The 15,491-nt window shown below is 34.4% G+C and overlaps 1 protein-coding gene across 1 annotated transcript in view; it reads left to right on the top strand.

Annotated features, from left to right (window-relative positions):
* RELCH (RAB11 binding and LisH domain, coiled-coil and HEAT repeat containing) overlaps positions 1–15,491 on the top strand; it is a 120,992-nt gene that overhangs the window by 99,559 nt on the left and 5,942 nt on the right. Inside the window, exons 25-28 of the mRNA XM_007457529.1 lie at positions 1–130; positions 4,081–4,197; positions 8,177–8,265; positions 12,852–12,922. The exon at positions 1–130 is cut by the window's left edge and continues 27 nt beyond it. Coding sequence (XP_007457591.1) covers positions 1–130; positions 4,081–4,197; positions 8,177–8,265; positions 12,852–12,922 — 407 coding nt within the window. The remainder of the gene's footprint in view (positions 131–4,080; positions 4,198–8,176; positions 8,266–12,851; positions 12,923–15,491) is intronic.

Below are 15,491 nucleotides of genomic sequence, written 5' to 3'. Positions count from 1 at the left end.
AGAGTGAAAATGCAGTTGGCTTCTTTCCTGGAAGATCCTCAATATCAAGACCAGTATTCTTTGCATACAGAAATCATAAAAACATTTGGTAGAGTTGGGCCTAATGCAGAACCAAGGTTCCGAGATGAGTGTAAGTTGCATTTTTTTTTACCATTTTTCCTGAATTGTAATGTAAGAGCGAGACCATAAGCTTCACTGAGGATTTGTCATGTGTTACATGACACCTTTCTACACCTTATCTTTCATATACTGAAAGCTGAAAGTGAAACAAGCTTGTTGTTGTGGATTGATCGGTATTGCTATTAACTGCTATTAAATGGCTTCTTATACTATATAGTGATTGCTGTAGACATATGAAAAGTAACTCATAAATAATTTCAAGTTATTTTTAAAACAATTCTTACTGTTAATTTCAAAATACTGTGCTCATTATATTTAGAGCTTATTATTTAATTCTTATTTCTAAGGAAATTTTTAAGTGTTTCTAGATATGTTCTTATGAAAGATACATTTCTTCCACCTAACATGCCATTCCACTATCTTGTTTTAAATCATGGCTTGTTGATCTGCTAAATAATCTGCATGATGATCTGCTAAAGCATTTTCTCCAATTTCTATAGTATCACTTTTTACTTTATGACAACAATTTCTTTGGGTGGCATCAAAGCATCCAGTAATTATTACTCCAAAAGCATGACAGTTATCACTGTTATACCTTAGTCCTTTTATTTTTAGCAATTTGACATGCTCTTGGAAAGTCCGCAAGTTTGGCTTCTTACATCAGTTTGGTTTCCATACAAAATTGGATTCTCCCATAGACTAGTTATTGCATTATCTAACCTGGTATTTTTAAGATGAACAACAAAAATATTGTCAGGATTTGGACTGCAGTGTCCAAAAGGTCTGTTGAGGGCATGAACACATACTGAGCTACAGAAACAACCACAAGGTTATTTTTCAATGGGTAATAGTGTTGGTAGCATGAGGAGAAAATAACAGTATTTTACAATCAGTTAACAGAAAAAGGTTTAGTATTTTAGTTAGCATTAGGGATAGTTCCTCATCATAGTAACGTCAGATTTACAGGTGACCCTCTACAGGTGCTTTGACTAACTTTTTTGAGGCTGTCTGTAATTGCTCTGAAGCAGGGAGAATAAGTCTTGGCTGTTGGATCAAGGAATAGGCTGAATAGGCAATGGGTCTTTGGTGGGTGCCGTGTTGTTGAGTTAATAACTGTCTAGAATATGATCTAACCTTTTTGTGTACACTCAAAAGAAAGATTTATGCATCACATAGAAAAGAGAAATATTCTTTTCATAATGGTCCCAAAATAGCAATTAAAGATTGGCTTGAGAAAAAATTGAGGATAGCAATTTCCACTGCCTGAATAGGTGTAGTAAACCATTATCCCTGAAGCCTTCTACAACTTACTGTATACCCACAAGTTTGTCTTATACAATCTTCCTTCACATTCTGGCACAACGAGACTTTTTTTTTTTTAAGACAAAAAAATTTTTTTTCTTCTGTATTTACTACTCAGTCAGTTGGCTTCTCTTTTGCTTTAAAACTTTACCCTGAGGAATTTAATGTCCTATTAATAAGATTAATGGTAGATGAAGTAGAACCCATATTGACAAGGATGCTAAATTGTTATCCATCTGTATTTATAGACAGTTCCTGTTAGGAGTTTAGAGAAAGAACAAAGAATTGCTGGATGGTAATGTCTTCCTTGGAGTGGCATTTTTGGATATTTTTCCCTCTATTTCTTAGAGAATAGAAGACATTGGTTCTTCCAGTGGCCCTTTTTCTCTCCCAACTCTTAGTTATTATAGGACCTTTTGGTCCTGATTTTATCTCAGGGGCCATTTGTTTTATTCAGAACATGATACAGTTTTGTTTGTTTGTTTTCTACTTTTTTAAGTTTATGAGGCTCTCTGAAAATGTTCAGTCATACCTTGGAGGTTTTCTAACATGGCAGTTTTACATTTCAGATCAGTTTTTTCAAAGTTCCTTATTTTAGATCAAAGCCCATTTACAAAAAGAGAGGACAAGATTCCCTTCACTTTTGCTATTGGATCTACCCCGGATTAGTTTTTGAAAGTTTACAAAAATCTATTTTTATAAAGTTTCCTATTGATTTATCTTTATTTTGTTCGCAGTTTTGTTTTTGTTTTTGTTTTTTTTTGCGGTACACGGGCCTCTCACTGTTGTGGCCTCTCCCGTTGCGGAGCAACAGGCTCTGGACGCGCAGGCTCAGCTGCCATGGCTCACGGGCCCAGCCGCTCCGCGGTATGTGGGATCTTCGCGGACCGGGGCACGAACCCGTGTCCCCTGCATCGGCAGGTGGACTCTCAGCCACTGCGCCACCAGGGAAGCCCTTGTTCGCAGTTTTGAATCTTTGTCCAATCTGCCCTTAAGTGAAAGGCTTCAGAAGTGGCCTTACGTTGTGTATTTCCTATTTTCCTTGCCCACCAAAGGTCAGTTGTAGAATTACTCACATCTAGGTTATTAAATCTTTTAACCATTTATCTCCATCTGAGGGGTTAACAATTAAATGAATTAATCGGTATAGATGTGGTAGCCCAGGACAATACATAAATAATGAAATGTTGAATTCTTTAGTAAACTTATATCTTCTGAGATTTAGGAAGATCCTTAATTGTAGCCTTTAACTGTCTGTAGACTAGAGTTTAAAGTAACTTGTATAGGTTTGTTTTCTAGTTGAGCAGTTTTATAGGGATCTTGTGTAGTGTGGTTGTTGAGTTTCTGAGAAAAACACTGAGGAAAGGATTGCTTGTGTAGGAAATCAGGGAATGAGCGGAATGAATAGATGCCACGTATTTATAGATAAAGTAGTGCAAGGAAGGTCAGTTTCAAAATGTTTGGGCAGAAATGAAATAGAGAATCTTTGAGAGACTGTCTTAGAGCCACCATTTTGTTGAGGCCTCAGCATGCCAGTTAATGAATCGGAGTTTCAGTGAATTCATTGGGAATTCAATGAATATTTGGAGTTTTTTGTCTTCTTATTTTTTCTAGAGCACCTCTGAAGTGTGTTGTTATTAATTTTGATAAGTCAAAAAGTCCCCTAAAAGTGGCCATTGTTGTCCTAAGTTTGTGTGGGGTTTTTTACCCTTTACTAAGGTGCATAAAAGTTGTAATTATAGTACTGGTTTATTGAGGAAGCAGGAGATTTTTCTAGAAGGAGATTGTGGCTTTAACATATACAAGCTCAAGGTAAACATAAACAAAATCACTACAGTTGGTCAGAAGTATGTGCTTATGAACCATGTTTTGGGTCCCCCAACCAAGCAGGGACTAGAATGGGACCATGTGATCAACAATTTGATAATCACTTACCCTGGAGCCATTTCTGCAAGGGACCCTGGCTTTAGTGGGAAATGGTATTTAGAGAACACAATCTTAGGCAGTAGGAGTGCTCAGTGCTACTGAAATGGTTACTGTTTCTTGGGCCACCACTTTTATTTTAGCAATGTGTTGTCTGTATTTTTGAAATTTTACACTATTCATTGAGATATAAGATATTGAGCCCATTAGGTGACTTGAAAGCTCAACCACCAGTGCTATTTGACACTGGTCTTTGCTAAGAACTTGGGAAACTAAAGCTAATAATAGTTTCATGACGTAGTGAAATAATTTGATATTGAAAATGAATCAGTATACTGTAGTTATCTTTTTAATAGCAACAGTAATACAAGATTCATATAAACTTATTTATAAAGCTGATAATAACACAAGAGGTAGGTTGTTTACATTTGTTTACTTGGCTTTCATTTTTCAAATTGGGAAACTGAATTGCAGTGAAGCCAAATGACCTGTATACATCCTCATAATTAGGTTATAATGGCATGCTATAATCGATTTCTCCCAAATTCTAGATCACTCTTTATTCTGAAAAACATGCTTTCTTCCCTAGTACGAAAAAGCAAATATGGGATGTGGGTAATCTTTCGAAATCATCCAGAATTAAAATAAAATTTTATAAAATAAAATGAAAAATTATTTTTTTAATGTATAAGCATGTTTTAGATTAAAATTAATAATTTCTTTTTCTTTTTTCAGTTGTTATACCACATTTGTATAAGTTAGCCTTGGTGAACAACTTACAAATTGTGGATTCTAAAAGACTGGATATTGCTACCCATCTTTTTGAAGCCTACAGTGCACTTTCCTGTTGTTGTATCCTTGCTTTATTAATGTATATGTATATTTAATAATCAATCTTACAGTGAACCTCAGTTGTTAAAGATTGAGAAGTAGAGTTTTTTTCTTCAACTTAACTAAGAAGTAGTTAAGTAGAAGATTAAAAATTTGAGTTGACTTTGCCCCGTAAGATGGCTCCTTATTCTAGCCATCTCATAATTTTAAAAGATAACTTTAAGCCTTCTGTGTTTATATGTTCCATAGTTTTGAAAACATTGACTAAAATAGTATGTATGTTAATCAGCTATATAACTAAGCAAGCAATGAGTTATAACTGAGGCTTCTGTTAATCAAAAGGAATCCTTGTATGTGTCCTGGCATTCATTTTTATTGCTTTTTCTTTTTCTTTTTTTGTGGTACGCGGGCCTCTCACTGTCGTGGCCTCTCCCGTTGCGGAGCACAGGCTCCGGACGCGCAGGCTCAGCGGCCATGGCTCGTGGGCCCAGCCACTCCGCGGCATGTGGGATCTTCCCAGACCGGGGCACGAACCCGCATCCTCTGCATCGGCAGGCGGACCCTCAACCACTGCGCCACCAGGGAAGCCCTGGCATTCATTTTTAATGAATGTTTAACTGTCTTTATGATCCTGTGAATATCTCTTGGAGAGATATCACTCATTAAAAAAAATACAGGGGCACCGTGGTTAATCATTTGCAGTGATGGTAGAACTGGAGGAAAGCTCGGAGATCATCTAACCCATGTCAACCACTACATTTTATAAATGACTAAACTAAAACTTGAAGACATTAGTGACTTCTGTTTTTTATAATTAAAAGCAAAACTGTGACTAGAACGGTGAACTTTAGCTATCCTGTTAAATGTTCTCTTTAATATCCTTGGCCTAGTAAAATAAAAGTAAGAAGGAAGTAAAGATAAATATGGGCAGAATAAACTCTAGCTTTTAGGCTCTCCCATTAAAAGCCAGAATATTTCAAGAAAGGAGGAAATAAGAGATTGAAAAATGAGTGAACGGCTGAACACTTGAATATAACCGTAAAAATATGTGCTAGACAACGTAATCAGAGAATTATGATTTTGATAGAAAAAAAAATGATGGTAGAGAAAGAAATGCAGAGCTGTCTGTTAAGGAGCTACTTGTCCTTTTGGAAATGTTAAAACTTGAAGTTCGATGTGTGGTTGAGAACATTTCATTTTGGGACTCTGCTACAAATTGCCTGTTCATGTGGCTGATATAAGCCACTTTCTTATACTATAGATCATAAAGTGGGCAGAGATACCATATTTTGATAATTTTGCCTCAACTAACCATATACCTTCTATAAGTTTAATTCCACTGAAAGCAGAACTTACTATCATTCCTGATTTATCTTGTTGGCATTTTCAACTTAGAGAAGATAGAGGAAGCAAAAAGAGGAAGTGATAATTCTGAATTAGCAAGAAAGGACTCTAGTAATGGAGAAGTGACAGGACCCTTACAAGAAAGTAATAATGGCATGTCAGAGTTTTGCATGTCAAAGAAAGAAAACATTGATATGCTTATACCTATTCCCTAAACTTGGCAAAAGTAAATGTTTACAAACTTAAGTGAAGAGTTGTGTGTAATCTTATATAGCAGAGTTTCTAAAGAAATATGCCTCAAGGAAAATGAGAAAGTCAAAAGATTAAAAATTTTAGCTCTGTTAACCTAATTTTCAATTGGACTAAGCAGTGGTTTCTGAAGAGCATAGAAGTCTGTTTAGAAGGAATATTATTGTGTATTTAGGTATGTACAGAATATTACTAGAGAAAATACAGTAAAAAGTCTTTATAACAGCACAGTAAGGGGAAGAACCATCTTAACAATAGACCCTGTTCAAGTACTAAAAGCGTTAGTTCTCCGTGAGTCAGAACTTGTACTTGTGTCAACAGGGTGGTTATGGCCTCTAATAAAATCACATTGTCCATATCTGTTCTGCTGTTCTATTGAATTACGAGCTGATAGAACACAAGAGTATTCCTTTCAGCATGACATCGTATTTCAATAGGGACATAGGAAATCTATATAATTTAACATTTGGCATGGTAATAAGTCAAGAAATCATGTTTAAGAAAAATTTGAAGGAATTTAGAAATGTTTAACCTGGAAAAGAAATGGTTTAGGGATGAAAAGATAATTTGAGAATTGTTTTAAAGGTTGTTATATAGAAAAAAGGTTAGGCACGCTTGTATAACTAAAGTGCAGAGCAAACGCTAACAAGCAGAGGTCATGGAGAGGCCTACTGTGTTTATAAGAAAAACTTTCAAATTGAGCTCTCTAAAAATGCAATGATCTGTCTTACAAAACTGAATGTCCTGTCATTGTTAGCAGTCAGAGGCTTTATGACCACCATTCACAGATGAGGTAGAGGTGATTCCTAACATCAGATAGGACTAAATGATCTCTAAGTTTCCATCCCCTAAGAAAGATTGTGGGATTCCATGGGGGGAAAAGGACCAAGCAGTGGGTAGAGAGAGAGGAGAAGGAAAGTGTCTTCCCTCTTACCTCCAAGTAAGGCCATTTTCAGTTTCTCAATCCATGCCCAGATTTCTCTAGATCAGAGACCTTTCTCTAATCCAAAGGTCACTCACAGATATATCTAGGTGATACTTTTCCTATACCCAGAAAATAAAACTACATAGCCATTAGGTTGTAGAACTTTGTATATCTATAGGGATTTGGTTCAACCAAATGATGTCTATATTTTTATAACTGCCTATTTATAAGTTACTCAATTATAGGAGTTTTATTTACAACTAGTGTTTATTTATAACTGTATTTTTAAGGCAGTAGTTATATGGATTTTTTTTACTTAATATAATTTTTTTTTTTTTCAGAAAGACTAACTCACCTTTATAAAGGAACTCATTTACTGGCATTTTTCACTTTAATATGGTATAATATTAAATAAGAAATATTTTTAGATGGCTCACAACTATAATAGGTGAGAATGTGTCAGAAGCGATGTGGATAAACAAGGTGAATTGTTTGAGAGATGCATCTGCTTTCCTGACTCCTTTCAATGTCATATAATCAACTAAAACTCATATGGCTAGGAAATATAAGTAGTACTAAACTTATTACAGCAAAAGCTCTCTTGCCCAATTCAATGAGGACCAGTGTGGGTCAGTTTAACAGAATGGTTAAAGTAAGAAATCAGGAAAATGGTATATACCTAAGATAACTTCTTTTAACTTAAACACATAAATGTAATTTCTTTTACCAATCTTTTGATGTAGGACTGAGGCATTTCTTTTGTGTGTCTGCTGATTAGAATTAAACATGAACTTTCTTAGGTGAACCACATTCGTAATATAATTGTCTATGAATTTTAGCTTAAGTTTCTTTAAAGAGAATCCAGAAACATTTCTGACACTGGGTACTGAATTTTTCTAGATTTTTATATTTTTCTTTATATTTAAATATGTATATATTTACAGTTGTCTTATATACATAATTAAGCAGCAATCTTTTTTTAACATCTTTATTGGAGTATAATTGCTTTACAATGTTGTGTTAGTTTCTGCTGTTTAACAAAGTGAATCACCTATATGTATCCAAGCAGCAGTGTTTTAAGCAACTGGCCTTTATCAATTTTTTCTGAAACTTTCAACTTAGTTGTCATGGAAACATTAATTTTTTTACTTTTCATACTCATTTAAACATCCAATTAAATTTCATGATTTAATTTTCACCCTTATTATTTCATACGTTTACATACCATGTAATTAAATTATGTGCTGTTACAATAATCAATGCCACTGACATAAGGAGATTTGTGGGAATAAACACAGTTGCCTCTTGAAAAGTAACTAACTCAACAAATACAGATCGTGCTTGCCGGAAGCCTGTTTGCTCTAAGTGATCAGCATGCCATAGGCAGCATTTAAGAGATCTGCTTCTTCTATATTCTTCTGTTGTTCTGTTGGACATACCAGTCTGGGTTTTTTTAAATCTCCTTAACTACCTCATCTCAAGTCATTTCAGAGGATTTAATGGTTAATCACTTCTTACCTGGTCTCAGATGTTTACGAATTGACATGGAACATCTTTCTCCAGAGCATGAGGTAAGCTACTATCATGATTAAGCCACTGTGATTATCAGTGCCATGTTCATGTGTTTTAATATCTCCTATATAGACTTTGATTCCTCTCCATATGAGGTGTGATTATGATATGCTGTGCCTAATTTTTTAAAGTCTAGTTCAGCATCATTTTATGGATTTATTTACTAGCTATGAGATCTTAAGACACTCCTTCAACATCTTTGAGCTTCTGTTTAATTCTCTAAAGTAGGAATAACGTACTGTCCTTCACTGAATATAATTAGAATTTAGTAAGAGAATGTATGTGAAATGCTTTTTATCTATAAAATGCTGTACAGTATTATCTCTGACCATTAACTTTCTTAGAAGCAAAGTTTCTATTTTCTCTCTCCATTTCCTCATAACTGTTTTCATTCTGTTTGTCTTCCTGTATTCTCCAAAACCCTGTTTGTCATTTATTTCCTATTCTATATCTTCAACCTGTTTTTCTAGCAGCTTTTCTTTAACCTATTATTGTGTTTGACTCTTCTCTCCTAAACAAATCAAAACAAAAACAAAATCTTCCCTTCATCCCTCCCTCATATCTCTTTTTCCTCCCAGCAGTTTACACCCCCTCTCTCAACTTTCACACTGTCTGTTGGTACGTCGTATTCATTACCATCACAGTAATCCAACAAAACTTCTGTCTCTACCATCACTACTGATCAAAGTGCTGCACCGAAAGGACACTTTTCAGACCTGATAGGAGCATGCAGGAGTATGTAGCCTTTTCATCCATATCTTTGTCAACACTTGGTATTCTTAGACTTTTTAAATTCAGTAGATATAAAGTGGTATATCATTATGGTTTTCATTTGCATTTCCCTCATTATTGTCAAACTTGAGAATTCTTTGTATGTTCACTAACATCAAAGCCTTTTTAGGTTTTTTGCCCATTTTTCCCACTTTGGGTTGTCTTTTTTCCTATTATTTCCTTGAAGTTTGTTATATAATTGGAATATCAGTATTCAGTCAGTTTTGTGTTTTATGAATATCTTTTTCCAATTTTTGATGTTTTTTCACATTTTTGACCCATTTGAACACTGATTTTTAATTTTTTAATAGATTGATTGATCAGTTCCATGACATGATCTCCTATACTTCCTTCTTAAAATGTTTAAAGTTGTGTTTTCACAATAAAATTCTTAATCCATCTAAAATTAGTTTTTACGTATGATGTGAGGTAGTGCTTAAGTTATATTTTTTTCTATATGGATAACCAGTTGTCCCATTATTGTTTATTGAACAGTGCATCATGTCTATACTGATTGGCAGTGCCACCTCTATCATAGATGATGTTTCCTTGTATGCATGTGTCTGTTATTAGGCAACATTCTTTTCCACTGGTCTCTTTCTCAATTATTGTAACATTGATACCCTGTCTTCATTACAGTTGCCTTGTTAAAAAGTCCTAAAATCTAATAGGGCAAGTCCAGCACCCTGTCCTTTTATAAAACTGTTCATGACCCTTAGCGTTTTTATGTAAATTTTAGGATTATTTTATGAGACTCCAAGAAAGATCTCGTTGAGATTCTGATTGAAATTGAGTTGATTCTGTAAATTAATTGGGAGAGACATCAACTTCATGATTTTGAGTCTTCCTATCCAGAATATACTATATCTTATGTTTATTTAGATCTCCTTTAATGTCTTTTAATAAAGTTTTATAACTTTGCTTGAAAAAACTGTCACTTTATATCTATAATGTTATAATGCTACCTTTTTTAGGATTATATGTTTTTTAACCCTTTCTTGCTGATGTATAGAAATAATATAACTTTTGTATGTTGAACTTATGTCTGGCCAACCTGAGAAACTTTATTATTAATTCTAATAACAAAATGTCACTGGATTTTTTATAAGTTTCAGGTGTAGAAAAGTCACCTGTAAATAATAGATTCTTGTGTAATACTTTTATTTTTTCCCCTTTTCCTTACTGTAGGATCTATTATATTGCTACCCCCTTTTTTACTTCTCATATCAATTTGTTTCTTGCTTTCTTTTTAAAATAGTTTTGATAGGGGTTTATCAATTTTATTAGCCTTTTCAAATATTGAGCTTTTGGCTGTGTTGACTTTTCTCTATGTGTTAGTTTCATTGATTTCTATTTTCATCTTTATTTCTTTCTGCTTTCTTTAGATTTGATTTTTTTTCCTGTTTTTCTAACTCCTTAAGGAGGAGGCTTAGATTATTTACTTGTTAACTTTTCTTCTTTTCCGATACATAAATTTAAGGCTCTAAGCGTTCCTTTAGCCACATCCCTTTTACTGCATTGTAGCTTTGTTATCATTTAGTTCAAATTAGATTCTCATTTCCATTATATTTTTATTGATCCATGGATTTTATTTCATAAGGTAAAGGTAGTTAATTTTATGAGTCAGTTCTCTTATATTTGTATTAGCTTTTTGTAATCTGCTTGTTCTATCAGCTATTGAAAGACGTTAAAATTATGATTGGGAGTTGCGTCTTTCTCCTTTCAGTTTTCTCAATTTTTGCTTTGTATATTTTATAGATTCCCTTTATCAGCCTGAGGAAGTTCACTTTTTTGCTAGTTGCTTGAGTATTTTTATCATGAAAGGGTGTTGAATATTGTCAAATGTTTTTTCTGCGTCAGTTGAGATGATTACATGGTTGTGGTTTTTTATTCTCTTACAATGTTTTATATTAATGGATTTTTACATGTTAAAGCAACCTTTGCACTACTGCAATAAATCCCACTTGGTTATGATATATAATTCCTTTTATATGAAGGTAGATTTAGTTTACTAGTATTCTGTTCAGGATTTTTGCATTGAAAATGAAGGCTACTTGTAGAATAGAACAAATAAGAAGCCTTGTTTTCACTGCCTTCCATTAGTGTAGGGTGGGACTGAAAATAGGGGGAGTGGTTAAAAGTTTTTGAAAGGATCAGACTCCCAGATTCCCTTTTGAACCTTGGTGGAAGACTGGAGCTTTCCTTTCTAGACTTGAGATATCAGGCCTAGCTGAGAGCAGGAATAAGGTGCTATAATGAAAAGAGGGAAATTAAGTCGAAGGTATAGTTAGTCATTAGAAACCTCATTACCTTTCTCCTTCTTGGCTCCAGGAATGGGGTGGCAGCCAGAATTATATTTGCAGGGAAAAAAAGATTGGCAGAAAGTTTGTGCCAGAGTCACCTTAAAGTGAATTTACTCATGCATGAAGAGATTCTAATCAACGTTTTAGTACCTCAGTCTTTAGTGGATATCCCAAGATCATCAACCATTTGAGAAAAGCCTCTGACATCAAAGACAGAGATGAAAACATACACACAAGAAAAAGGATACTGGAGGGAACAGACAATACAGGGAGCGGAAGAGAAAGTACAAAAACTCTCCCAAAAAAACACTGATGCAAAAGAAAAGAGCCAAACAAACGAAATCTGTAATGTGTCAGATGAGAGAGCGGGAAAACATTAAAAAATCAAAAGTCTTTACCATAATCTGCAAGGCACTAGAGGACCCAGCTCCTTCCTCCTTACCTCCCGGCCTCACCTTCTACCTTCTCCCTTGCTCACTCTGCACCCACCACTCTGGCTTCCAGGCTTAAAATACAATAGACATACTCCCACCTGGAGTCTTTGCTCAGCCTCTAACCAGGGTCTCACACACTTACTCCTCATGTCCCTCAGGTTCTTGCTTAAATATCATCCTCTCCATGAAACCTGCTTAGAACACCTCCATGTAAATTGTAATATTCTTCACTTTGGCCTTCTATACCCCTTATCTCACTCAGTGTTCTTTCCAAAGCCCTTATCACTTTGTAATATACTATATGATTTACTTATTTTTTGTGTTTGTTGTCTATAACAAAGGAACATAAGCTCTCCACAAGGAGGGAATGTTGTCTATTTGCTGCATCCTCTGTGTCTAAAAACATGCCTAGTGCGTAGAGGGTGACAATAAGTTTGTTGTCTAGTGACCTCCATGCACAAATATGGGCCAAGAAAATTCAGGAGGGCCATTTAGTTTCTGGTGTGGGTGCCAGCACTTGGGGCAGCAGCTTCCATCCCTCCACCCTTTCCATTACTCACTCAGTCTCCCTGCAAGAGTGATAGCAACTCTTAGACACCCATTGTCTCCCCAGTTTTAGTGACCACAGACCTATATCTGGTCTCTGCCCTAGACTTTAAAATAGAGCATCTTGCTTTTAGCAACCTGGAAAAAGCAAGGGACAAGGGACAGAACAGCTTTTACTGGGAAAATATGTCTGACCATGGTATGTGTATTTGTTAAATGTATAGATATATATAAATTTTACTTTTAACATTAGATAGTGGGGAAAGCTAAGGGAGAATGGAATCAGACTCCAAAGGAAGGTTAGTGAAAATCAAAGTGAATTATTAAGTTATACGATTGAGATCTTTTAAAGCTATTTCGGTACCTAGTCTAGCAATCCAATGTGAATTCCTTTAACAAAGTAACTGCCAAAATTTTCAATTTTTAGTTAACATATTAGCTTATGGGAATATTAAAAATTCAGTTAAAAACTTTAAACCATAGCATTTTACTGTTAACAGTATTTCTCTAAAGTCATTTTTTTTAAATCAGGTTATTTTAACTTCCATGATAAAAGAATGTGAACAAAAAGTAGAGAACAAGACCGTCCAAGAGCCTCAAGGGTAAGACATTAATTCTTTTTTTAAGGGTTTAGTTAACCTTAATTTCTCTATATAAATTTTCTTTAGGTGGGTGTAGTGTTTTATATTGTGTTATTTTGTAGTCATTAATTTGGAAGACAAGAAAATCCTTTAAAACAGCAGTTCTCTAATGCTAATCCATAAACCATCTGGGAAATATAAAATTCAGATCTCTATCTCATTCTCTGTGACCTCAACATTCTGAGTCAGGCTAGGGATCTGTATATTTAAAAGCTTCCAACAAAAACACTAATTTGAAAAGATATATGCACCCCAATGTTCATAGCAGCCAGCATTATTTATAATTGCCAAGGTATGGAAGCAACATAAGAGTCCATCAGCAAATGAATGGATAAAGATGTGGTGTGTGTGTGTGTGTGTGTGTGTGTGTGTGTGTGTGTGTGTGTGTGTATACACACACATACACACATATACATACAGTAGAATACTACGCAGCCATAAAAAAGAATGAAATTTTGCGATATACAACAACATGGATGGACTTGGAGGGTATTATGCTAAACAAAATAAGTCAGAGAAAGACAAATGCTATATGATATCACTTATATGAAGAATCTAAAAAATACAACAAACTAGTGAATATAACAAAAAAGAAATAGACTCATAGACATAGAGAACAAGCTAGTGGTTACCAGTGGGGAGAGGGAAGGAGGGAGGGGCAATATAGGAGTAGAGGATTAAGAGGTACAAAGTATTATGTATAAAATAAACTACAAGGATATATTGTACAACACAGGGAATATAGCCAATATTTTATAATAACTATAAATGGAGTATAACCTTTAAAAATTATGAATTATTATATTATAAACCTGTAATTTATATAAGATCATATATCAATTATACTTCAATAAAATATAAAAATAAATGCAAGCTTCCAAAGAGATTCTGATAGGTAGCTGGATTTGGGAATCACTGGTGAACATAGTTTGTAGAAATTTATGAGAGGAGTTGTAAGATTTAACTTGATTCACTGCATAAAGGATTGTCAACTTGTGAATGTTCTAGTCCCATGCTTCTAACCAAACTAATTAGAATTCAAAGATTCAGTGAAAAACATAAATGTGAAAGAATAAAGTTCGGCATTTCAGGACAGGAAATAATTTACAAATAGTCTGTGTGTACTCTAACTCTTTCTGAAGTAACCTTGACCAGTTGATCTTAAATGGACTCTGTTAGGCATGAAAAGTGCAATGGTGTTTCCTTTATAAAACTGACTACCAGGAATAAGTGTTTCATCTTGTCAGGCTAGGTACACAGAAACACACTCCTCCACACCCACAACCCCAACACACACACACACACACACACACACACACACGGAGTCTTTTGCCTTTTACTATGAGTCAGAACTCTTGCTTTAGCCTCCTAGAATGGTGGGAGCTGTTCTATCATTTTAGCCATGGAAAATTATAAAACAATAGACATGCTTTGATAGGTTTCTATTCTGAACACAAAATCCTTAAAGCAAATAATTCTGTTCATTTGTTGTATATTAAATATTAAAATTATTTGGTGCCTTATTAGTTTAAAATGTAAAAGGTTTTAGACCAAAACTGAGAAAAATTATATGTGAAATACATTCTAAATGAAATTTCATGAATTATCATGCAGGAATTTTACAAGAAAGAAATCTCTTTGTAACTTCCTAAGATTGCTTTGGTTATATGACCTTGCTTTTTAAGAAAAAAAAAGTTCACATTTATAATCATATTTTCCCATATTATTCAAATCTTCTATATTATCATTTATTTTTTTAACTTTTTTTTACTTTATTTTTTTATACAGCAGGTCATTATTAGTCATCCATTTTATACATATCAGTGTATACATGTCAATCCCAATCTCCCAATTCATCACACCACCACCCACATGCGCCTCTGCTTTCCCCCCTTGGTGTCCGTACATTTGTTCTCTACATTTGTGTCTCAGTTTCTGCCCTGCAAACCGGTTCATCTGTACCACTTTTCTAGATTCCACATATATGTGTTAATATACGGTATTTGTTTTTTTCTTTCTGACTTACTTCACTCTGTAGGACAGTCTCTAGATCCATCCACATCTCTACAAATGACCCAATTTCGTTCCTTTTTATGGCTGAAGAATACTCCATTGTATATATGTACCACATCTTATTTATCCATTCATCTGTCGATGGACACTTAGGTTGCTTCCATGTCCTGGCTATTGTAAATGTTATTCAAATCCTCTATATTATCATTTATTTTTTTTAACTGTTACTGTAGAGAATTTCAAATTAACACAAAAGTAAACATGGTATAATGATTTCCATGTACTCATCACTCAGCTTCAACAGTATCAACTCATAGTCAATTTTATTTCATCTATACCCAACTCTTCTCCCCGCCCATATTCTGATAAACACTCTAAAAGATAAGTGCTAGTTTTTAAAACATAAACGCAGTATCATCACACCATAACAACTCCTTAATATCATTTATTATCTGGCCTTTGTTCAAATTTCTAATTGTTTCATAAATGTCGTTATTGATTTGTTGTTCGTTTTTTC

This window comes from Lipotes vexillifer, unplaced genomic scaffold, assembly GCF_000442215.2.
Source record: "Lipotes vexillifer unplaced genomic scaffold, Lipotes_vexillifer_v1.1 scaffold125, whole genome shotgun sequence".
Taxonomy (NCBI): domain Eukaryota; kingdom Metazoa; phylum Chordata; class Mammalia; order Artiodactyla; family Lipotidae; genus Lipotes; species Lipotes vexillifer.
Note: the sequence above shows the minus strand (reverse complement) of the source record. Positions and strands in the feature narration are given on the sequence as shown.